The sequence below is a fragment of the Juglans microcarpa x Juglans regia genome, chromosome 2S (assembly GCF_004785595.1).
Source record: "Juglans microcarpa x Juglans regia isolate MS1-56 chromosome 2S, Jm3101_v1.0, whole genome shotgun sequence".
Taxonomy (NCBI): domain Eukaryota; kingdom Viridiplantae; phylum Streptophyta; class Magnoliopsida; order Fagales; family Juglandaceae; genus Juglans; species Juglans microcarpa x Juglans regia.
The window spans coordinates 278,731-303,557 of record NC_054597.1 but is presented as its reverse complement, the minus strand read 5'-3'; the positions used below and the strand labels follow the sequence as shown (position 1 = coordinate 303,557).

Genomic DNA, 24,827 nt, shown 5'->3' with positions numbered 1-24,827 from the left:
ATAAGGCACCTTTCCGTTAAGAAAAGGTCAATTTCGTACAGCGAGTGAGTTGGGGCTATCAGCATCATCATCATTCGCCGCATTTACCATCACATTCTGTCTTTGGGAAAACAGAAAGGGCGGGTCAAGACGCACCCGCCCAATTCGTCCATCTCTCGCACGCCCCAATCACACATAGCCACGTCTCACCTTCTATGCTGTAAAGCCCCATACACAAGTCCCTCGGTCGTACAAGCTCTCTCCCTCTCTCACCAAACCCTCGTTCGCTCCCACACACTCCGTCGGAGACCCCCCACAAACAGCCGTTGAGCTCGCTGGAACCTAAATTAATCATGGACCCGAGTTCTGAGCCCTAGAAGTGAGCGATTGGAGCTCTTTGCACCTTCCCATCTGGTTATATGCATTCTTAGAGTATCTTAAGCTGACAGACCGAAAGAGAGAGAGAGAGAGAGAGAGAGAGATACACACATATATATATTTACAGGATGTACGCGGTGCCTCCACCACAGGGCTCCGATCCGGGATCCGGATCCACCGATGTTCGCCTTTACCAAGCTTGGAAAGGCAGCAATGTAAGTTTTCTTGTCTAATTCCCCTAAGAACTTAATTTCAGTCTTTTCTTTTAATGCGTGTGTTATCTGTTCTTTGTTATTATTGCTGTTTCTGTTTTTCATATACTGTTGCCTTTTATTTTTCCCTTCCCCCCGCCCTCTCTTTTTCTTGTGTAAGGATTTTTGGAATAAAATTTGATCATGTCATCGGCCAAAAAGCACTTTTTTCTAATAGTTTAGAAGCTAAGCCAATCAGCTGAAATTAATGTTCCGGTAGACTTGCGATTCCTTTGAATCTGATTCCATTTTTTCTTTGCTATTGCCTAAAATGACAAATCAGTTTTGCCACTAGAGCATAAAGAGGCCTGTGCTTTTGTGCTTCTGTTTGGGTAAAACCCTGGGGGAGGGGGTGTTTAGCACCGGCGCTCAATTAACATTCATTTTTCTTTTTGTGTAGACTGTTCAATTAACGCTCACCGACATTTTAAGATTTTGCCAAACGCTCCTCAAATTATTCTTGTACAACTTTTTCAATCAGTGATTATTGAATTAGGATTTTTTTTTCCCAATTAGCAAGTATAATCAAGTATTTGACATCGACAAGTTTAGAATAGGAACCTTGCCTCTAAAAGAATAAGGAAAGAAGAACAGAGAACGATAGCATACATTTGTGGTATGATTGACTTTTTAAAAGTTTTCAAGTGACCAGCTAGAATGCTATTGCTTGCCTCAATTCCACCACATAAGAGCTTTGATTTAGCCGTATGTTCTCTGACGTACTTCCTTACTCTTTTAACCAGTAATTTCAGTATGTTTTGGTTCTTTGTGCTTGATGCATGTATGCTACGTGTAACTTGTAGAGAATCCATTTAAACAGATAAGCAAGTGAATAGAGTGATCCTCTTTTAGCATATAGCTAATTTATCAATTTGCTTGAGGTGAGGGTCCATTCATTCTTTCAATTATTGGGTGTCAGTCATCTCTTTAGGTTAGTCCTTGTAAATGTCTAATGTGCGCTAGAGTACGGAAGGGTAAAACTACTCGTGCTTTGCTTAATCAATTAATTTACTGGCAATGCTGATGGTGAATACATTGCAAATAACTTGGTAGTAGTTTTTGTAAACGGGGAGGTTTCTTGTGCTCCGGCTGGCTCCTCGCCTTTAATTCATTGAACCATCTCAATTAGTCCTTTCAAATAATTTAAGTTGGCTAGCCCTATAGATTCTTAGAGAGCTTTGCTACTCATCATCTTCATACTGCACTTATTTATTTATTTATTTATTTTTATTTTTTTGGTTTTATTCTTCTTAAACTAATTGAATTATTCTACTCATCATCCATATACCACATATTTAGTAAGAGAAAAAAATAAATAAAAATAATAATAAAAAAGTGTGGTGTATGGGGATAATGAATAGAATTTTTCATTCTTAAATCCACTAATTTCAATTATGTTCTCGAGGTCCCTTTTTCTTTTTCCCTTGTTTCTTAATTGCGGAGCATTTTTCTTAAATTTTAGTGGCATGGTAGATAGATTCTGAAAAGGTTTATACATCTTTATTGTGAACGAGTTCAATTGGATTATTAACTTAGTATAATGCTTTAAATGATAGAATATATCAGCTCCAGATGCTAATTATATGACAAGATATATGAGGGTTATAATTAACTGTTTTTTAAAATCTAATGTGATATATAAAATATTCGTATGCTTCTGTATCTATCATAATCATTTCTCTTTTGCAGATATTTTTCCTTCAGGGAAGGTTCATATTTGGACCTGATGTAAGATCGCTGGGATTGACCATATTCCTTATTGTTGCTCCTGTCGCAGTCTTCTGTGTCTTTGTTGCCAGAAAACTGATGAATGATTTTTCACATCACTTGGGGATATCAATAATGGTTATTGCTGTTGTGTTCACAGTATATGTGAGCCCTCTCTCTCTCTCTCCACCCCCCCCCCCCCCACCCCAATGAGTATGTATTGCTTTTTGTTCTACACATTCTTTTATGCCTCCAAAATCATTGACATTCTATGACATATCATAAAGATCAGTGTGCTTTTGGAATTCTTCATGATCACTAACTAGATTTGAAAATTTTCCCTGACCAAATAGGTTTGAAAGAAGTTTATACTTTATACTGAAGGTGTAGGTTTTTCCCTTATTAGGATTAACTATTTTGTCAGTTCACTTAGCTATGGAGTTTGGCCTCAGACAAGGGTAGCTTGTCACATGAGAGAGTGGCGAATTACTTTCTTTCATCTTCTGGTTGGGTCTTGAATGGGCTAGTTTATATCTGCCATGCTTTTAACAATATTTGTGATATGCATTTGCAGTTTTTCAAGAATAAAATAGAATTTTGGAGTACTGACGAGTGAAGACTAAGCTGATTGGCATGCTTTATTTTTCAGGTATTAGTTCTTCTTCTGCTGACCTCTGGAAGAGATCCTGGTATAATTCCGCGTAATGCACACCCTCCAGAGCCAGAAGGCTTTGATGGGAGTGTAGAAGCTGGGGCTGGCCAAACTCCACAGTTACGCTTGCCTCGCATTAAGGAAGTAGTGGTCAATGGTGTCATTGTAAAGATTAAATACTGTGATACCTGCATGCTTTATAGACCTCCTCGCTGCTCGCACTGTTCAATTTGCAATAACTGCGTGGAGCGATTTGACCACCACTGCCCCTGGGTTGGGCAGTGTATTGGGCTGGTAAGTGATTGTTTCTTGGATTCCTTTTTTTTGCCATTTCCGGAATTCAGTTTTATGTTTATTATGTACCTTTTTTTTCTATTCCTTTTGGAATTTTGGTGGAGGAAGTATTTATGGGAGTAGCGTTGATGAAGCATAGCTGCCTTTGTTCATGGAATGGTAGAGTTTTCAAGGAAGTCTTTATAGGAGTAGTACTCATAAAACACTGCACCATTTGTTCACGGATGGGTAGTGTTTTGTATCAGTTTGGGAGATAGATACTTGTAGTTTGTATATTTTACTAGTCACGAATTTCTCTTTGTAGTAAAGAGAAATGATTACGTAGGCTTACATCAAATGTGCTTGAGCTGAGGTTGCTGGATTCCTATTCAGACACCACCACTCTCAGGTATCTGAGAAGAGCTGAAGCTCATTTGATTATTAGTTTGAACTGCAGATAAACATGACTGAAAATAAATGATCAAGCATCAGTAGAGTTAAATTTTGAATATAAATTGTCTTATTAACTGATTCATATATCTCTATCTCATTGTAAGTTGAATTGGTGATGCTCAATGCTTTGTATATGGATGATGCACCTAAAAACTCCCGATGTTGGTTGCAGCGGAATTATCGATTCTTCTTCATGTTTGTCTTCTCGACAACCCTTCTTTGTATATATGTCTTTGCATTCTGCTGGGTCTACATAAGAAGGATCATGGGAGGAGAACAGACCACAATTTGGAAAGCGATGGTCAAAACACCAGCATCCATTGTGCTAATAGCTTACACTTTCATATCCATGTGGTTTGTTGGTGGTCTTACTTCTTTCCATTTATATCTCATCAGCACAAATCAGGTAAGAGACCCATCTTCTTCATGCCATAATTCCGTAGAGTTGAATTTTATGTGCATGTCTGAAATTAATATCTTTGTTAGTGACAGACGACTTTCTAAGTTTCTATTTATCCATATGGCCTTGTGCAGACTACTTATGAAAATTTCAGATATCGATATGATCGGCGAGCTAATCCCTATAACAAAGGCGTGGTTGAAAATTTCACGGAACTATTTTGCACCAGCATTCCCTCATCAAAGAACAATTTCAGGGTTAAGGTACCAAGGGAACCCGGGTTACCTAATAGGTCAGTGGGTGGGGGTTTTATGAGTCCAAACATGGGGAAAGCTGTGGACATAGAAATGGGCAGGAAAACAGTGTGGGGAGACATGGGTGCTGGGGCGGGTCATTGTGAAGGGCAACTTGACAACAATGATCGGCCGAATGTAAAGGATGGCGAATTAGGCGAAATTACTCCAGATTTAAAAATGATGGTAGAGGGAGCAGGGGAGCATGCTGCAATACATCCCAGGCGTTCCAGCTGGGGAAGGAAAAGTGGAAGCTGGGAAATGTCACCTGAAGTTCTTGCTTTGGCCGCTAGAGTTGGGGAACCAAACCGTAATGGTGGATAGCAGCAATGGCTTGACACTGAGAACTGAAAATTCGTAGCGGATTGGGTGATGAATGACTGGAATTGGGAACTAAACTGGATATGATTTGGTTGGTATGGAGTGGGTGAGTTGAGATTTCCACGATTGATCACTGAAGATTAATGTGCAGTACGGGTGGGGAACTTGCTTTGATATGTTGTGTTTTGTGTGGTGGGGGGTTCTAATTTGGTTTGGCCTTTGTGATCTTAGGAAGGAATGTTAATGGTGTGTTGTTGGTATGAGTGAGCCTTCATGATATGTCAGCATTTGTGGAATTAGTTAGCATCTAACCATACTGCATTTGTGGAATTGGGCTATATTTGTTTTGGAGTGAGATGTTAAAAATTAAGCGAGGAAAAAAAAAAAAAAAGCACGAAAACCCGCCTCTCATGACTTTACTGTAAATAGCCATCTAATAAATTTTCTTTCCTTGAAACTATTAGTTTCCATGCAAGGCAATGATATCAATAGCAATAACAGAAATAGCAATACTAATAATAAAAATAAAACTAGTTACATACGTTTGACTCAAGAAATAACGTTAACCTTTCGTTCCATGCCATTATGATTAATGATGGGGAAGTTGAATTACTTGTTAATGTGGAGCAGAGTAGCTCGATTAGTTGCCAATTTCATGCTTCATCTAAAATCACTTCTTCTTGCCAATTTTTAAAGTTTTTGTTTCAAAGAAGGATGGGTGTCCAAGCCAGGAGGGAGGTACCCTGCCCCCAGTCAACAAAATGCCTGCACTCCACTCCACTCCACTCCAAAGTCAAGGTTATGTTAGACGCGATTTTGCTGCCAAAAAAAAAAAAAAAAACTCAAATCAACTAGTCCATTTTCTTGTACCACTTCCAATAGGAAAAATTTAATTGCAAGCGATTCTGCGTACTAATACGCATACTCATTCAATATGATTGGTTAAAAAGTAGATTTTATTAAAAACAGTGCTAATTTAAATTTAAAATATGAATACAATAACATTAATACGCAGATTGGTATGCAAACTTGCTTGTATATAACAAAACTCCTTCCAATATTATCTCAGGATCTGGGAATTCTTTATGCGATCCGATCTTAATCTATAATCTAGAATGGTGCAAAATGTCATAACTACCCCCTAACAAAAAGGTTAAGGCCTCTTTAAAAGGTAAGATGAGATGAAATTAGATGGTTTTAGATAAGTTAAATAAAATATTATTAGAATATTATTTTTTAATATTATTAATGTTTTGAGATTTGAAAAAATTAAATTATTTATTATATTTTATATAAAAATTTAAAAAAATTATAATTATCAAATAAGGTGAGATGATTTATGTATTCAAACGGAGAAAAGATGTTTTTGGTTCTCATTGCTAGAAAACTGTGCTGTACCAGGAAAAAAAAAAATTTATTTGAACTCAATTTAAAACTGTTATGGAATCCCTTTTTTCCTGCTGGGTAAAATATGCTCTCGCCAAGAGAGAACAAAAGGAGTGCAAAAGCTCCAAATTTGACAGTTTTCACTTGAGTCGATAATCTTCTATTCTATCTCTTCCTCACAGCTGACATAAGTATTAGCACATGAGATGCTTTGTCTTGAAAGCCAAGAGTCCCATGCCAATGTAGGAGCGAGAAATCAGGTGAAGTAGGTGGGTTCCTTGATTTTGTCTTTAGATTTTCAGTTGTTGCGTTCATTTCCTCCTCTCTTTCTCTAGGTTGGTATCATCTGCTTTACATTTCACTTGCTGCGCTATATTTTAGTATTCTTTTGTCCCCATGGGATGATTTTTTTTCTCTCTCCCTCTCTAGATAAGTCTTCATACTCTTCCTATTTTCCTCTCCCTTCTAGGATGATGGGAAAGGAATGGATTCACGTTGGTTTGATTGTTTTGTTGTGGATTGGATTTTCATGGCAGATATGTATAAGAATCAACTGCAGGAACTGGCACAGAGAAGCTGTTTCAACCTGCCTTCCTATGCTTGCATCAGAGAAGGGCCTGATCATGCACCAAGATTCAAAGCTTCTGTGAATTTCAACGGTGAGATCTTTGAAAGCCCGAGCTATTGCACCACATTAAGACAGGCAGAGCATGCAGCTGCCGAAGTAGCTCTCAATGTCCTGTCCACGAGAGGTCCTGCAAGGTCTCTAACTGCAAGAGTTCTTGTAAGCTCCTCTGCTAAGAAGCCCTCTTAAATGTATTTGATTTTGACTAGTTTTGTTGAATGGTTAGATAAATAAAGAAGTCATACCCATTCGTCTCTAATTTAGTTTTCCTCATTTTATTTGCTCTATTGTTAAACTCCATGAAGGATGAAACTGGGATTTACAAGAACCTACTTCAAGAAACTTCCCATAGAGCTGGACTGAACCTTCCTGTATATACCACTGTAAGATCAGGTCCTGCCCATGTCCCAATCTTCACTTCTACTGTAGAGCTTGCTGGCATGAATTTCACTGGTGAGCCAGCCAAAACAAAGAAGCAAGCCGAGAAGAATGCTGCAATTGCAGCTTGGTCTGCACTGAAAAAAAGTAGGTCTGATTTCATTTGTAAATTTCTTTTATTTCCCATACCAAGTTTATTTGATCAATGGCCCTCTCTATGCAGTGCCAAACTTAGTTTCGTTCGGTAATAAAGAAGTAGACACTGGTGAAGAACTAGATCGGGCAGTTGTGGCAAGGGTTCTTTCAAACTTCAGGACCAAAGACGAATGCAAACATGTGAGGAGGAGGGATCAGAACCAAGTCAAGAGGAGAATGGTGAGAGCTCATAGAGACACTTGTTGTGGTACTTCATCCACATCTAGTAACAATAAGCAGCATAAGCCGTGGAGGCTTTTGGATCTGTTTATGGACTCTGTCCCAGAAGGTTTCGTTAAAAAACAAAACTGCTTTGTATCTCTTCTGCCTCCTCCCCCACCCAGAACAGCTTCAAAGATCCTACCACCAAATTCATCCACAGACAGTCCCTCTCCGTATCCATCAAATAGACCTATTCCAGTAAGAATCAGGTGTAGATCACAATTCAATACTCCAGTTGAAGAGCATCGAAGGGATGAAGAAGAGTGGCTTGGTGGGAAATCAAATATCAAGAAACCTACTGAAAATGAATGTCCATGCAATTCAAATTCAAGTGTTGTCTACGGGTCAAGTTCAATATCCAGGCAATCTCCTTTGTCCAATACAGGGAAGATGACGGCTTCCATGCTTGATAGGCCTTTTGGTTCGCTAGATTCGTCTCAATTGGCACGGGCTCCAATCAAGGCATCCACAGGTGGGCACATGGCCGGGACCATGTACACTGGAGGGTTCAATCCCCACAAGATTGCCCCAGCAGTTCAAATCAGATCAGTGATCCCCGTCTGTGCAGCACCACCTCCAAATCCAATGATCCAACCCTCAAACCCCCAGCAGTGAAGGAAACTTCAGCATCGGCTTTAAGTCCTACTACTACTTCAATATTGCCCGCACAAACAGGAGAAGAGATCCCATCGGCTAGCTCCAGGTTCAACAAGCCACATTTGGGGTCAACTCGACTCAGTTCTGAGTTCAACAAGCTACAGTTATGAGGTACAGAACGAGCGTTAGCATCTTCTGCCACAGTTTATACTTCATGGGTTCTGGAAAGTCCAAAACTTAGGCTATTGGCCCTTGGGAACCATAGTTTTTGTCTCATGGGTCTATGGTGAAATTTTGTAAAAGATGATATATTATAATTTTCACCTCGACATGTATTTACTGCACTTAGTGACCCAGAGAGAGAGAGAGAGAGAGAGAGAGGGAGAGAACAATAAATGAGATATGGGGGAGTGGGTTGAAGGAGATAAGAGGGAGAGAAAAAAGTAAGCTTAGAAGTTGGGGGCTGATGGAGGTAGCAATGAAGGCAGCGTGAAGAGGACGAACAGACAATTTCAGCGATAAAGGCAAGTAATTAAGATACCCTGAGAAATATTTAATGGTCCTGTCTTCGCCATTAATGCTCCTCCTGCACACACACTTGTCTCTCTCTTCCTCATCTTCTTCCTTCCATTTACTAGCCTCTCCTTTAATTCACTCACTGTTTTGTGGCTATGTTTGTTAGTTTTTTCCTCAATTCTTTATCTAATCATTCATTGTTGAACTGACTCCACCTAGCAACTGGGGAGAAAGGCTTGGATTTTTATTTTTTTTATTTTTTTTATTTTCTGAATTTCTTATTTAAGAAGGAAAAGTAGCCGTTATGTTCAAGGGGTTGCAGGGAACTTGACAGCTTGTGGTGTGGAAAGTGAAAGTGTAGTCGTGTGAGGGCCATGTCCCGTTCAATTAAAGAGAGGGTTGGCCACCATAAAAGCATCCGGGGATCAAAAAGTCAATATATTGAGCTTGTCCTGTTCGGCTTGCAATAATACAAGTAGTTAATATGATGTTACGTAACTAAGTAAGGCATCCATCACGTACTCAATTAGTGTTACAAACATGAATTAGGGATGGAATTAATAAAATTGTATCATGGCCGGCCAATCAACTAAATGCCAGATAATTAGGCGTTCTTTGCTTGCGCACTAATTGTTAGGATACTCTCCCTTGAGTCGACAACGCAGTCAAATGTTCTTCAAGTTATGTTTAAAAGGGTTCGTCATGTGACCAAAATATTGAAGCAAATGATCATCTTAATGATCGTCGATGTGTAATCTTTATGGTATTATTAGAAGGTTTCCACACGCTAAGCAAAGATGCATCCTTCCATGCTAAGAATTAAGCCTATAATATGGTATAATTGTCGATCATGTTATAATCATGTAGAGAATCCGCTTTATGAATATATATATATATATATATATATATATATTGGGTAATTTAGAGCTGGAAATAATCGTTGGCCGGACGTCTAGGCTTGAATTTTGAAGAACCATCAAGCCCGCCCTAGCTAGCCCGCCATGACAGGTCCACCATTTCCTTTTCGTTCTCTTTCATTCGCTGCATAACATGATATATATTCCAATATGCAGGATGCTCAATTCCCTGGCCTTCTTGTCATGATAAATAATATTAATAATGGAGCTGGGATCACAGTACTGCCTATCGCGTACCGGTTCCATCCCACCGACGAAAAGCTTGTCTTTCACTACTTGAAGCGCAAGGTCTTCGCTATCCCATTACCAGTTTAAGTCATTCCCGAGTTCGATGTATTCCAGACTGATCCTTGGGGCTTGCCAGGTAATTACGTACTGTACGTGATATTGTATTTGCAGCTAGCTCTGGATCATCGAATATGAAAGCCATGCCAGTACTAGAACTAAGTTCAAATTAAATGTCAATATTACTATATATTTTCCTAATTGATGCCACATTTTATATATTCTTGATCAAGCTAGCTAGCTAGGGTGTAAATTTAGCTTATATATTACAATATTAATTATATATAATTGTTACGTGATGACGTTATGACTCTAGTTTTAGAAATATTTGATGAGCTAATTAAGCCTATGATCATGTTCTATTAACTCTTTCATGGCATGGGCGCTTAGGTGACTTAAAAGGAAAAGAGGTACTTCTTTAGCACTAGATCAAAGAGGATAAGTACCGCCCTCGACAATAACTACTGCAAGAGAGCTGCTGGTACTACTTCCGGTTACTGGAAGCCTGTTGGCAAATCTAAGCAAATATTAGCATCTGAGAGCAACGTCCGAGCGATTGGGATAAGTAGAACTCTGATTTTCTGCGAAAGGAAGCGTTCTTATGGAGCTCAAACGAGATGGGTCATGCACGAATATCGTCTTGTGAACACTGAAACAAGCCCCTGCTCCACCCAGGTGTGTGTGTCTATATATATATATAGCTAGGATGATGAGCAGTTACTACTATATATAAAATCTATGTTCACATGGTTTTGTATGAAAAGTACCATTCGATTTTGAATGAAATTCCGGAGATATATAGTATAACACCCGGTTACAATTATTATTTCGATGGAGCTTGTGAGCTTGATTGTTTTGTTTTTGAATTTCTGTCCAGGTGTCTATGATGGCAATGGAAGATTGGGTTGTCTATCTTGTATTCCAAAGAAAGAAAAGACCTGAAAAACAAGGGGTCATGATTTCTCAGCCCTCTAACAGCAAGAAAATTCGGAGACTGGAAGTTAGGCCAACTACAATGAATTACATGGGGGAAGTCAGCTCTGATTTAGGTCCTGATCCTCAACCTTCTTCATCATGTAAGAGTGAAATCACTGAGGTCTCCTCTATTATTGGCTTAGATCAAGAAGAAACAACTACCCACATTAGGTTTTCCCCATGTTCATGTGTAAGAGAGCTGTAAATTAACCTTGTTAAAGACTTGTATCGGCCGGTACTAAAAAGTACTGACGTTGTTCAACAAAAGAGATCAATGGCCAAAAATAAAAGAATTAGGACTCAACTGTTTCAAGGGCTCAAGTGATTGTGTTCTGCAAGCAAATCCTTAGTTATTAATATTAATCATGTACGTACGATCATATTTTTTCTCGATCCGCTTATTTATACCTGAATTAATGAAATTCAAATGAATCATAGTGAGAGGAAAAGATCAGGTGGCTCTGCGTGTTGCTCAGAATCTAATTAAGGTTTTATTATGAAAAGGGAAAATAATTTTTTAGACAAAAAGATGGCGCAAAGTAATGAATAAGGGAATACATTCAAAAGATAAGCATCCAAAGGAAGAAGCAAATTAAGAAGTTCATGCACTACATGCTCTAATCATGAGTTGGTGAAAAGACGTCGCAAATCCTTATGGCCGGCAAGAGCACAAACCTGAGCACATGACTAAGATGCCAGTGCCAAAGAGCATCCGCACATGCATGGGGCTGAAAGTCTCTGCTCTCTCTCTCTCTCTCAAACAAAGCGTAGAAGAAATGAATGCCCCGGCGCCCCCCATTAATGAATTCTTTCCTGCAAAGAATCTCTATGACTTTTTGAACTTGATAGTTTAAGCAACATAAAAAGCAAAGAGATTCTCAATCGTTTCCAGTTGCTGTAGAATTCAAAATTATTTTAGATAAATATTGTGTTTTTTCCTATATAATGGTAGTTGAATGGTTGTGTTAGGGAAGGTACGTAACAAGGAACCAATAGGCCGTTATCTGGGTACTCCCAGGCTTGGAAAACGCAACCCTCGTACGTGGAGGTTGAGAATAAGATTAAATATTCCTCTTAATTATCATCCTATATATGAAGCTGGCCGGAAATTACTTTATGGAGGGCATGTGCCAACTCTCTTCCTACAAAAGCACTGCTTTTTAAGAAGAAAGTTGGAAAAAATTATAAGTGCCCAATTTGTAAAACTGAAAGTGAAACAATTTTACATGCTTTATGGTCCTGCACAGGTCTTTTTTTTGAAAATCTTGTTTTTGGTCCTGCACAGGTCTTTGAAGGGCCCTACAATCCTTAGATGGTTTTAGAGAGGCAATGAAGAGTAAGGAAGCTAACTCAAGTGGTGGGAGCCTTGTGTCTACCATTAAACAGTGGAAGAAATTACCTGAGGATGGGTGGTTGAAAGCAAATTTTGATACGGCAATAGATGAACAAAATTGTGTTGTGGGACTGGGGATTATCATCAGAAACAGTAAAGGGAAAGTCATGGCTGCATACAGTGAACCACAAAGAATGAATGCCAAAGCAGTGTTAGTTGAAGCCATTGCCCTAATAAGAATGATAGAAGTCTGTAAGGAGATGGGTTTCAACAAAGTGGTCTTTGAAGGTGATGCACTTATAATAATCAATGCAGTGAAAGACAATGTGGAATGCTGGACTTGGTATGGTCAGGTTGTGGAAGATGTGAAGAGAAGCTTTAAAGAAATTAATGCTGCATTGGGAGATTCAATTTGTTCGAAGAGAAGGCAATATAATTGCTCATAAGTTGGCAAAGTTTGCCTTAAATCTAGAAAATTTTACGTGTTGAATTGAAGAATGTCCTGTTTTTATCTCAAGTTTGATTTCTTTTGATATGGCTTGTAGTGACTGATTACTATGAATGGAATGAGGTTTATTCAAATATATATATATATATATATGGAGCTGGCCGGAAAGACATGATATACGTAATATATCCATGATTTATGTTTTAATAGTCCGGACTCATGAGCTAAGGAACATGAAAATGATAAGAAAAGATATGGTCATGAAGAAAATATATATATGATCAAAATATTAGAAAGGTGCAATCTCCAGAAGGAATCTCAACTTGATGGCAGGACCCCTTGCAAGTTGGATGAAAAAATATTAATCCCTGTAATGCTGGACATGATGACCATGATCAAGATGATATTTTCTTCGGATAGTGAGTTAACATAAGATATGGTTATTCGTCCTTTCAAAGATCGAGCGGATCAACTTGTAACAAAATCATCCAACTTGGACATGAATTGGGGAATTATTCAAAATCATAGTGTAACTAACAATTATGTTTCATAATCATTTAACAGTACTTAACCTTTATATATATATATATATATAGATATATGTATATGTGTGTGTGTGTGTGTCTATCTAGCTTGTTGATCAGCTATATTATATGTATAGTACGTATAGTAGTTTCGAGTATATCTGAATTAAGAAGTACTAATTAATGAGATCAGAAAATTAATCAAGAAGATTTGAGACTAACAATTCAATGTACATCGTGATGTATTGTTGTTCACACGAAGAGAACTACGCGCATGCATGCAAATGGCCATGACTGAGCTATATATATATATATATATATATATATATATATATATATATATATATATATATGAGAAATGATATTGTAGGCTTCTAGCATTAGTACTGGATTTAGAATCTTTATTATATACGAACTATCCAAATTATCGTATATATGTCATGTGGATCGAATTATACATATATAAGCGTTAATATTTAATATTAGAGTAGTGCTATTTAAAAGACTTTACACCATGCACATATTATCCACAATGCATAATATGATTTGTAAAATCTAAATTTTAAAATTTATTTTCTAAATTAAATTATGTCATGACATGGATAGTGTGTAGTGGAAAAGTTTTCAAATAAAATTATTCTTAATTAATTATTACTACATACAAAGGTTTTCTTAATTAATTACAAACAAATTAAGTAATTTTATTTTGACAAATTAATTAGGTGGCTTGTCATGTTAAAAATTCAAATTCGAAAACGATTTCTAGCGCATGGTATCTGTCATGATGATTCCCTTGCAAGATGTTAAAGATGGTTATCGGTTCTTATAGTTTTGAACTTCGATAGATGTGGGAGCTGAGAGAAGATCAGATCGATCTTAGACGTGCCACAAATTAAGGACTAGATTCTCTCGGGAAATATATATATATGTATATAATATGGACATGTCGACATGCATTTTACGTACGTCATGCATCCCTGATGATCTGTAAATCATGATATTCGATCTTACGTGTCGAGATTTTAGTGAATTCTTTAATTAGAAAGATTAAGAGAATGGAAGGGATTCTCCACCCGCCTACCTCTAATTAAGTCTTTCCAAAGCCATGGTGAATTTGAAACCCAGCGCTAGCCTCGTGTTTTTACCAACCCTAATCCGGAACCCTCGTTGCATCCCTTGTTCGTTTCGCAGAAAGTTTTTTCCGTTTCTTACATACCATGATTCAAACCATCGATCGAGACCCTAGCTAGCTGCCTTACATGACGTGAGACTCTTTTTTATCTCCGCTAGCTGGATATAATATGATATCTCTCTCCTCGATATTCTCCTAGCTAATTAATTAATTCATCTCGATCGATCTAATCATCTTATTCATTCTTTCGTGACGCTAGTACTCCTCCTCGATCAATGGGTTGTGGCATTTCAACGTTTGACACCGAAGACGGCCTGGCTGGTCCAACTTGTGAGTTCAACCCCCTCCACAAAAACAACGTTCACCCCATTGATCATCAGGTCGACTTTGATAATTCTCATGGCCGAAAAAGCATTTCTTCGCCAGCAAAGGACAAAGTTACGAAACAAATCAGGACGAGGCAGGTCATGTGTTCCGAGGACCCGACGGAAGAGAAAGAGCCTAGAAAGGAGAAGGTCATGTCAGCTGGTAAAGTTGGGCAGGAAGATCAAGAGGGCCTTCGCAAGGAAGAGGTCGAGGAGGATGGACGACGGATTAATAAAGAAGAGGAAAGAGAGATTTGTCATAAGAGGGAAGACAGCCTAATTGGTCCGGGATCCCCGAGTTTTAAGGAGTACTGCATGGATAGTTCTACGTCGTGCGGCTGCAGCAACGATGGTAAGGCCGGCGTAGAGCCCTAATTCAAACAGGCAGGTAGCGACTGATTAATTAATAATTATTACCTTGTGCAGGCCGGAATGGTGATGCAGCAAAGAGTGACAAGAAGCCACAAAAGGAGCTGGGGCCGCTGGAATCCAACGAGGTACGTACGTAAATACCGAATGCATCATGACCATTAAGGATCTTAATTAATTGGTTTCCAAGCTAATTTCTAGTGATGGTGGTTTAATTAAAAAAATATATGATCAGCCATAAATTGAAAAAAAAAAAATTAAATGCTGGCTTGCAGAATCATATACTATTCACCAGTAAAGTTCATGTACGACGTTTGGCCTCATGAATCAGTATAATTTATCTGACTCGGGAGCTGGCGATTTTTTCTCAATATTCCTTAATTAATTAGTTGTGCGTGGAGTAGTTGATGATGACGACGACAACAACTTACATATAAGACTGTTTATCTGGACTAAATTTTTTTCTCGGTCCGAAATAAATCCAGACCTATACTTGCTTTTTAAAACCCGGGCTATCCGGCCCGAAAACGGTTTTTGACCCACAAATACCGGTTTTAAACTCGATACCTAGATTTAGATATAAAAACATCATTACCTGCGGAGATGCTACCCCCCCCCCCCCCCCCCAAATCACACTCTCAACTCTCATCTCTCTCTCTCTCTGTGCAAAGTGCAATGCCCTATGCCTCCTTCCCCCTATTCCTCTCTCTCATCTTCTCTCTCTCTCTTTCTCTCGCTTTGCTCTGCATCTACGTCTGCAATGCCCTAGTTCCTCTCGAAATCACTCTCTCATCTGCTCTATCTCTCTCTCTACTATCTACGATGCCGAACGGTAGAAGTGTTTGAGCTTGGGATCCAAGAGATTAGAACTTATTTCCGTTGTTTTCTTTCTTTCCTCTTTTTTGTTCTCTCTTTGGTTGATTTTTAGTTTTTTTTTCTCTGTGAAGACTGCGATGCCCTACTCCCCCCCAGCAGCTTGTACGTACGTTAATGTAGTTAAGTATAACATTTGTAAGAAAATAAATAAGTAGATGGATCATGATCATCAGATCTCACCACCTAATTAATCATGATGATCAGTAGCTAGGTAAATTAAATAAAATGTTAGAATTTTTGGAAGCTGTTTATAAATATGAATAAAAACATGAAGTTTTACAATTAATTTAGTATGATCGATGCATATATAGTTAGCTAGCCCTATATATATTGTATTATATATATATATATATGTTATTATTTATAATTAATTTCCTTTGATTGGCAGCTGGTTTATGGAACCCAGATAGGCAAGAAAGGTCAGAGAAAAGGAAGAGGATTTAGAAGTGTACTGTTACACAAGGGGCGCCGCATGGCCAGCAGGAGTTAAATTTTTTACCAACGGATCAAATGTACCATCCTAACTATATATGTGTACACACACATATATATATATATATATATATATATTATCTTGATCTCATACGTGGGAGCTAGTTTGCTAAAACTGGCCGGTTTGAAAACCCGCATGATGATGGTTCCTGTTCTTTTATTTTTTTAATTTATTTTTGAGATAGAGATCGTACGTAGACGATTATGATCATCATGTGGCTTATGCCACGTACGTGCTCATGTGAATGTACTGCATGCTATTGATCATGTTATTATGATATGGTCATGAATCTTTCTTTGTTTTAGTACTGCATGCATGCATGCAGTCACGTCGCAGGCCCCCAGCATTCGGTAATTCGTTGATTCTCAAAATTAAGAATGTTATTAATGACTTTAGATATATACACGTGTGTGTATATATATATATGTATTTAATTACGGAACATGCAATTCCATTCCAAATTAATTAAGAGTAGTTGCATGCATATATGCATGCCTGGTTACTGTTATAACGTTAGAGATTGAGGAACGTCGTGGGTACAATCTAAGACTGAAACACAAAATTTAATTAAAAGTGGAAACTTGGTAGCTAGCCAAGTTACTGCATGCCTGCCTGCCTGTCTGCCTTGGATAGCGCCGATCAATTGCCATGTAAGCAGCGGGGAATTAGTACTGTTCAAAATCCATCGGATATATATATTTATATATATATATCAAATTTAATTAAATGGAGAATTTTATTAATTTCAAAGGCTAAATTAAAATGTATCGTAATCATGTGTATCTTTGAACATGAGCAAGAAAAGACAGACGTGACCCCACCTGGTTTTCCTAATCTTAACTAAGCATGCAGATTGCAGAACCCATTCTCTCTCTCCCTCTCACCCGCTGCTGACTTTTTGACTCTTTATACTGATATAGTACATCGAACAGCTCGGAAAGAGAGTTGACTCAGAGAGAGAGAGAGAATCCCATGCCCACGTGTTCTCCTCTCTCTTTATAACCATCCTATTCTTGCCGCGTCACACTTCCCTAACCTGGGCCGTCGCAGATAAAGATTGTTCCTGAATAGCCTCTTCTCTCCTTCCACGGATTACCAAGATTGTCCTTTCCCTGCACTTTTCGTCCTACCGGCTTCCCCCTTTTTCATTCTGGTGAATGGCTTAGGATTACCCATACCCACCACTCGCTCCCCCCTCCCTCTCTAACCCTCTGAGCTGTTACGAGTCGTTTTGACCCACTGAGAGAGGTGTTGCTGCTTCTTCTTCTTCAATGTCGTCCAAGTTATCGAATATATAGAATCCTAACCTCTCTGCCCGTGGGTTTTTGGAGGTGAATTTTTTATATTTAATCCTCCGGCTTTGAATTTTAAGTAATATTATAGAAGAATACATATTTTTTTCCCTAACGGAGTCTGCGATTGCTCTCTCTGCATCTGTTTTCGGTCATTTGGTTTAGGGTTCGTGGGAAATGAAGTCCTCTCTGGGGAAGCTGCGGAGACTCGCGCTGCAGAAGAGCGATGCCAAGGATAAATCACACTTTCTACCCTCGGCACACTTGGATGAGATCGCTCAGGCTGCTAGGGTAATTCCCCAAACTGCCCTCTCATTCTCTGCCCCCCCCCCCCCTCTCCTGCGGCGGCCGTGAATTTTAAATACCCAGTGCTTTATACTAATTGAAAGTTTCTTGACGATAGCTCCAGATTTTCTAAAAGTCTATTCGGTAGTAAATTCATTAAAAATCTTTGCCTACATCTCGGCGAAATATTGATTCCGCAAGCCGAGTTTTTTTTTTTACACAATAATACGAGAAGATTACGGCTTAACTTGAATTATTTTGCAATACATTCATTCCATGAAAGGGTGAGACTATGTATTTTCTCGGAGTATAATGGTCTTTCAACAAAAGATTCAGCAGAGCTCCAGAATAAGTTTACACTTTGTCTTGTGCTCTTTGAGCGTGATAATTTGTATGTGAACAGTATATATGGGTCTTTCAATTATGAATTGTTGTTGCGGCCTAATAACGTCAACATGTGTAATTTACTATCATCTGCTGTGGGTTGTGAGTATGATTCCAAATCATGTGTCGATACGAATCTGTTGGTTAGAAGTGTGAATTTGATTCAGCTTTTGGGTGGATATGTACAGCAACTGATATCATCACCAAAGGAAAACTTTATGACGGCTTAAGTCATGAAATTATGAAGTACAAATAGAGTGAAACAGTTGACTGAGGTTACTAATTTTAGCAGCAAAAATAGCTATGGAACACACGTGGTTTTTGTTACTCTTATCACATTTATTGTTTACCATCAAAACCTTGTATTCATGTGGTAGATAATGGAAAATGTCGGGTTTTATTTCTATCAATTGAGGTTATTGTGTTCATCAATTCAGATGAATGAATTTTGATTGTCCAGCTAGCTCATTTCCCTCATGAAAGCGTCTTTTGTTAGTTTTATATTATTCCTTCATTTTCTTAGGACATGCAAGAGATGAGAAATTGCTATGATAGCTTGCTTTCTGCAGCTGCCGCTACTGCAAACAGTGCATACGGTAACCATTTTACTACAATCTATGCAAAAGATCTTTAGGTTCCATATTATGCTTTTCAATGATAAAACCCAGAATGTTCTTTGATGACATTCAATTTGGAACATTCTCTGCCGTTATTTTTCTGACCAAATAGCGGTATTTGGAATATAAATTAATTTCGAAGTCCTAAACAGCACTAAACATCTCAACAGAAGAAATTTCAACTTATTAAGCCATATCCATGGTTTCTCATCTGATTCGATAAAGGTAAATTGAATCCATTCACTCACATTACCCACATAGAATCACTTGTAAAAAAATTAGACACGTACAATTATGGGCCATTTTGATGTATTGTGCCTTATCCCATGTAACCTTCATATTTAAGTTATGACTGCCAATTTTCGATATGGTAAAAATCTAAACTTCACTTTACTCGAGTTATACTGTTGCAGTATGTTAAAATCATCTATAAGTTATTGAGTTTTGGGATTGGTTGGCAAATGCATATCGAAATGTCATACATTACTTGTTCATCTTAACATCATTGAATCTCCTATTTGACTCCATATGCACTTTCAGAATTCTCAGAGTCACTGCGGGAGATGGGTGCTTGTCTTGTGGAGAAGACCATGTTACATGATAATGAAGAGAGTGGTGAGTGAATAAAATTTTTTGACTTGGTTTTCTGAGGTGTTTAAAATCATTTATCGCTTGCATGCTTTAAGTTTTCCACATTTGTCAATAGGTAACGTTTTGCTAATGTTGGGGAAAGTGCAGTTTGAACTTCAAAAACTTGTTGATAGCTATGTAAGTGCTTATTGTTATGGTGTAATCTTCAGCTCTTCTGGTGATATCATTTACTATTGCTCCTTCTACCTCATACTTGACCTTTTTCCTTTTGTACATCAGCGTGGTCATATATTAATGACAATTACAAACCCTTCAGAGTCTCTTCTCAACGATCTTCGGACAGTTGAGGTTTGTTCACATGCATTTCTCTCCTTTTATTATCATTGGAGATTTCACATAATTTTCTTACTTTGTGATAACAAAAAGGTACAAAATGAAGTGTTGGTTGTTGAAATGAAGATCGTGGTGATGATAATGGATATGTATGGACCTTCATTAAGCTATATTTAGACATTGGTTTTTTGTTCTTGGGCTTGGGTTAATGTGTTTGTTGGCTTTTCACAGGATTGGATTCAGTTAATTTTTCCAACTTATCTGCTTTCTATGTTGTTTATGATTAGCCTGAGATTTCTTATCTATTTTTCTCTAATAAACTTGCTGACTAGAAAGAATTATCTATTTTAGATATTGGTAGGATGTTGAGAGGCCAGGTTTTCTGACCTGCCAAGTCGTGCATTTTGATTGACCCCATCTGACATGTCAACTTCTGAAATATATTGGCTTGGTGATCGAAAAGCCGGCTAGACCTCCAACATATGTCAGGTTGGGAGTTGGTAGTGGGTTGGTGGAATCCCGACCACATGTGTATTAAAGGGCACAACTTAGCTTTTATATAGAAGCCTTGCTTTAAAAAAAAAAAAAAAAAAAAAAAAAAAAAACTAGAACTGGACTGGAATTCTACCACTGTAAAGATCAATCCCTTATGTCCTCTTTCTTGACTCTCACAGTCGTAGGTCGCAAACTCTAGCATTTTCTCTCGTCGCCATCTCTTTCTCATAGCATTTTTTTCTCATTAGATCCCCTGTAAATTCAAAGCCTTAGTTTCCAACAGTCGTACGAGCTTGATTCGTAGAACCTCTCTGCATTTGCTTAACTAAACTTAGCATGCCTTAGGTGTGATGGTTTGGTTTATGTTTGGAACTAGTGGTTTTGTCATGTTTCTCATCTGATATGAAGATCTTATTGTAAAATTATTCCAATATTTTTTTATAGATTAAGAAGGATATCTTTCGATCTTCCAATAGGAAGTTTGGGGATTGTCAATTCCGACCCCTCAGGATTGGAAGGTGGAATGCTAGTTTTCCGAGACGATCCATCTCCGGAAGAACACCCCTAGATGTTGTTCAGCTCAATTCCGACTCCTCTATTGAGTGGAAGGCGAATTGCCAGTTTTCCGATATAATCAACTCTGGAAGAACGCCCCTAGATTGGCTCCTTCCATCACTTGGGCAAGTGGCTTAGGCTTTCTAAGATCTAGTGCCTTGAAGGTGCCTTTACCTTTGACTGCATTGGTGATAAATTCCGTAGTCTTTGGCTTTTAATTATGATATTTTCAGTCCAACCAATTAAATGCTTCTGCATCACTTGCCTAGGAAGGTCCTGATCTCCTTGTTTTTATCTAGTCATGTTGACTATATTGATTTAGTTTATCTGGGCATTGATTTGTGAACAATGCTCACCATCCCTTGTATTGTTTTCTGGTGCAGGAGATGAAGATACAATGTGATGAAAAGAGGTCCTTATCATTCTATTATAATCTATTTTGTCAGATTTGGAAGTAAATTTCTTCTAAAGGTGATACATTCTGTGCAGAGATGTATATGAATACATGATGGCACACCAGAGAGAAAAAGGAAGGTCAAAAAGTGGGAAAGGTGAAAATTTTACTGTACAGAAATTGCAAGCAGCTCATGAGGAATATAATGAGGAGGCGTCCCAATGCGTTTTCCGGTTGAAATCCCTTAAGCAAGGGCATTCTCGAAGTCTTCTAACACAAGCAGTTCGTCACCATGCGGCTCAGGTTTTCTTTCTCTCTCTACAATTTCAAAATTTAAGAACTTCACTGTTCTTATTATCTATATCTTTTTTTCTCTTTTTTTTTCTGCTTTATGTTCAGTTGACTTTCTTTCGGAGGGGACTCAAATCACTGGAGGCTGTTGAACCACATGTAATATGTATCACGGAACAGCACCATATTGATTACCAGTTCAGTGGACTTGAAGATGATGATGGGGAAGATGGCAAAAATGATGGTGAGAATAGCTATAGCGCTAATGATGCTGGGGAATTGAGTTTTGACTATAGACCAAATAAGCAGGGGCTTGATGGTGTTTCCATGCCAAAGACTTCAATGGAGGTGTGTATCAATCGTGACTAAAAGTATCTTTTGTTCACTATACTATCTGGGCCCAAAGGTGTAAGGCGAAAATACTCGACAAATTTTCCTGTTGGAAACCCAGCCTCAATCCTCTAAAACATCAGCAGGTTTGATAGGTTTGGTGGCTCGATTTAAGCAAATATCAACCCTAGCTGTGGTTGTAATCAATAGCTGTGATCCCTAGAAGTTCACAAAAAAAAAAAGGCTGATCCCTATATATTAAAAAATATATAGAGGGATATGGGAAGTTTTAAAGGCCTGGGGCTCTATGCCCCCCTCCAGTTATGTCACTGGTTGTAAACATTATTGGCATGGTGATCATTGTGTTAGTTCGGACCTTTGTTTTTTGTTTATTCTCCTTGAGCTATTGCCATTTGGACACTGTTTAATTTTGCTTCTATTATTACTTATAAAAAAAAAAAAATTGCTTCTATTATGTCTTTTTCATGTGCCTATGATTTGGTAGCTTATTCCCCAGGTGGATGAAATGGGCCGGTCATTTCCCCAGGCGTCGACCACAGAAATTACAGAGGTATTGTCCTTTATGCCTTTCATTGGTGGATCTTTCTGGTGAATTATACTTTGTGATTTAACTTTGAGCTGCCAAAGGACAAAGTGACAAACATAAATCACAGCCAAACCACCGGTTTCTCTTTACCTCTGGTAAAGACCGGCATGCTTGGCAGAGGGGACAGGTGAGGAATCACATCATAGGGAGAGAAGAGGATTGCAGGAGCAAAGGAAAAGGAGGGATGAGATCTCTTTGTGGGATGCTCTTGGTTTTTCCCTTTAGTTGACAACTAAACTTGCACTGTATTTTGAGTTCCATCATGTAACATTCAGCTTCTTGAATTACGTATAAAAAAAAAAAACATTCAGCTTCTTGAATTTGCATCTAAAACTTCCTTGTGCAGATGACTCTTGACAAAAACCAAGAGGATGTCAGAGTCTCGAGTAGAGAACCTAGAGTGGGTAGCCATTCAGCTCCAATATACGCTGAAAAAAAGTTTGATCCGGTGGAAAAGTTAAAAAATATGAAGCCAGTATCTACGCACACATATGTTCTGCCCACACCTGTTGATATAAAGGCTTCAAGTTCATCAAGAGCAAGTAGTGCAATTCCCCAGGCAATGCAAAGTGGTCGCATCCGGGATTTCTGGTATTCTTCCCCATTGGAAGATAAGAAGCATGAGAAGGATAATGGCAATGGTAGCTTGTCAGGGCATACTATCTTAAAATCACAGTCGGTACTCAAGGAGAGCAACAGTAATATCTCCATCGCACTACCCCCTCCTTTAGCACATGGAGTTCCACTTCCACAGCTAGACGCATTTAATGCTTCAGATACTAGAAAAATCAAACGACAAGCTTTTTCAGGTCCATTTGTTAGTAAGCCAGGGTCAACAAAGCCTTTTTTATCTGCCAGTGGTCCCATTGTGTCTACTGAATTGCCCCAAGTAGTTTCTGGAATGATTTCTCGTTTGCCAATTCCTCAGCCTTCTTCATCTCCAAAAGTATCCCCAAGTGCTTCACCTCCCCGTGTTTCTTCACCCAAGTTAAGTGAGCTTCATGAGCTCCCTAGACCTCCAGGTTCCAAGTCAGCAGCAATGTCTCCTGGTTTACTGGGTCACTCTGCTTCAGTGGCCATCAGAAATCAGGAGCCATCTGGAATTAATAAAATCCCTTTGGAGGCATCAATTGCAGCTTCTCCACTTCCAATTCCTCCATTAGTCGTCCCTCGGAGCTTCTCTACACCCTCAAGTAGTCAGAGAGCAATGGCAATTCATGTTGCAAAGCTTTTAGATTCTCCTCAAGTTTCCCTCTCAAAGCATTAAGGCGGCATCAACTGTTAATGAAGTGGCCTCTGAGTCTAGTCAAATCCGAGGTGAGTGAGGTATCATTTTGGCCTAGAAATTGACATGTCCATCTGCATAGCTGCATAACATTGCTTATGGTGGTTTTCCATGGTTGATAACCGACATTGGAAAACTCCAGTGCTTAAAAGTATTTTCAGTTCATTAGGATTAAACTGGTACCAAATGTGTCAGTTGTAGAAATCTTCTATTGCTCTATGCCTTTTTTGGAGTTGTGCGTAATAATAACATTTTATCGCAGTTGCAGTAGTTAGTTGCAAAGCCAATATTATTTCTAAAGTTGGGAACATCTTCAGTAAATGCAGGTGGAAGCTGATTTTTCATTTTGCATGTGGGTCCGGTCGGCCTGGCAGAAGATTGTTTTGGGCACTTATCTTCATGTTGGGTACGGTTTTTGTAAATATGATGTTTTCTGCACTGTTTAGTTTCTCATCTCAGTTCTTGTGCATTGTTTTATGTAATTGATAGTGATGAGAACTAAACTCTACTCACTTGTGGGACTGTAATGTCTCACTTACATATTCAAGTGAAGAATTTGTCTCCCTAATTGTTCTCCTCTTTTTAGAGATTTTTTTTTTCAATCTTGATCGATTCAATATTATGATAACTAATTTTGGACTTTTCTTCATTTCTATTTTTTTTTTTTTTTTTTTTTTTTTATTTTGGACTCTTGAGATTTTCAAACTCGGCTTTTAAGACCAACTCCATGCTTCTATTAATTATATGGACTTTTAGGTTCTCCCATGGGCCATTTGGGATTGGGGTTGGGCGCAGGAGAGAGGACGACCTTGGGAGAACACGACAAGTTTCAACACCCTTTTTTTTATTTTTTATTTTCGCACTTTTGTATCCCTACTCGAGCCCTCCCCCACATCAGCGTCTATGAATATATATGTTTGGCCTAAGAATGATTTAATACCACTAATCCCACTCCCAAATTCAACTATATGATTGTTTACCTCCACTTGTCCCAAAAAAAAAAAAAAAACGTAAAAGTGAAAGGG

At 38.4% G+C, this 24,827-nt stretch overlaps 5 protein-coding genes across 10 annotated transcripts; all 5 read left to right on the top strand.

Annotated features, from left to right (window-relative positions):
- Window positions 1-74: 74 nt before the first annotated feature.
- On the top strand, window positions 75-5,037 carry LOC121252005 (probable protein S-acyltransferase 7). Its single transcript, XM_041151451.1, has 5 exons — window positions 75-572; window positions 2,298-2,480; window positions 2,965-3,261; window positions 3,866-4,099; window positions 4,228-5,037. The coding sequence occupies exons 1-5, from the start codon at window positions 486-488 to the stop codon at window positions 4,708-4,710; spliced, it is 1,284 nt and encodes a 427-aa protein (XP_041007385.1). The 5' UTR covers window positions 75-485; the 3' UTR covers window positions 4,711-5,037.
- A 1,406-nt stretch (window positions 5,038-6,443) lies between these two features.
- On the top strand, window positions 6,444-8,825 carry LOC121252004 (double-stranded RNA-binding protein 3-like). Its single transcript, XM_041151450.1, is given in 4 exon segments — window positions 6,444-6,877; window positions 7,024-7,243; window positions 7,320-8,114; window positions 8,117-8,825. Coding segments are annotated over 4 exon segments (1,479 nt in total). The 5' UTR covers window positions 6,444-6,577; the 3' UTR covers window positions 8,281-8,825.
- A 736-nt stretch (window positions 8,826-9,561) lies between these two features.
- On the top strand, window positions 9,562-11,107 carry LOC121252929. 2 transcript variants are annotated; one of them, XR_005938305.1, is made up of 3 exons: window positions 9,562-9,907; window positions 10,219-10,503; window positions 10,706-11,107. XR_005938305.1 is itself a non-coding variant. In XM_041152784.1 (2 exons), exons 1-2 carry the CDS (start codon window positions 10,453-10,455, stop codon window positions 11,006-11,008), a joined length of 354 nt encoding a protein of 117 aa, XP_041008718.1. In that variant the 5' UTR covers window positions 9,926-10,452; the 3' UTR covers window positions 11,009-11,107. The 2 variants fall into 2 exon arrangements, 1 of the variants encoding a protein (XP_041008718.1); XM_041152784.1 differs by lacking the exon at window positions 9,562-9,907 and having other exon boundaries at window positions 9,926-10,503.
- A 3,164-nt stretch (window positions 11,108-14,271) lies between these two features.
- On the top strand, window positions 14,272-16,340 carry LOC121252097. Its single transcript, XM_041151583.1, has 3 exons — window positions 14,272-14,957; window positions 15,032-15,102; window positions 16,239-16,340. The coding sequence occupies exons 1-3, from the start codon at window positions 14,516-14,518 to the stop codon at window positions 16,338-16,340; spliced, it is 615 nt and encodes a 204-aa protein (XP_041007517.1). The 5' UTR covers window positions 14,272-14,515.
- Window positions 16,341-17,290: 950 nt separating this feature from the next.
- LOC121251773 (uncharacterized protein At2g33490-like) lies at window positions 17,291-24,380 on the top strand. Of its 5 annotated transcripts, none has more exons than XM_041151124.1 (12): window positions 17,291-17,674; window positions 17,801-17,926; window positions 18,828-18,900; window positions 19,462-19,536; window positions 19,628-19,689; window positions 19,792-19,860; window positions 21,279-21,307; window positions 21,385-21,592; window positions 21,689-21,928; window positions 22,416-22,481; window positions 22,864-23,834; window positions 24,129-24,380. In XM_041151124.1, the coding sequence occupies exons 2-11, from the start codon at window positions 17,813-17,815 to the stop codon at window positions 23,782-23,784; spliced, it is 1,857 nt and encodes a 618-aa protein (XP_041007058.1). In that variant the 5' UTR covers window positions 17,291-17,674; window positions 17,801-17,812; the 3' UTR covers window positions 23,785-23,834; window positions 24,129-24,380. The 5 variants fall into 5 exon arrangements, with proteins under 5 accessions (XP_041007058.1, XP_041007057.1, XP_041007060.1 ...); XM_041151123.1 differs by having other exon boundaries at window positions 24,120-24,380; XM_041151126.1 differs by having other exon boundaries at window positions 17,294-17,674; window positions 22,428-22,481.
- The last annotated feature ends 447 nt before the right edge of the window (window positions 24,381-24,827 follow it).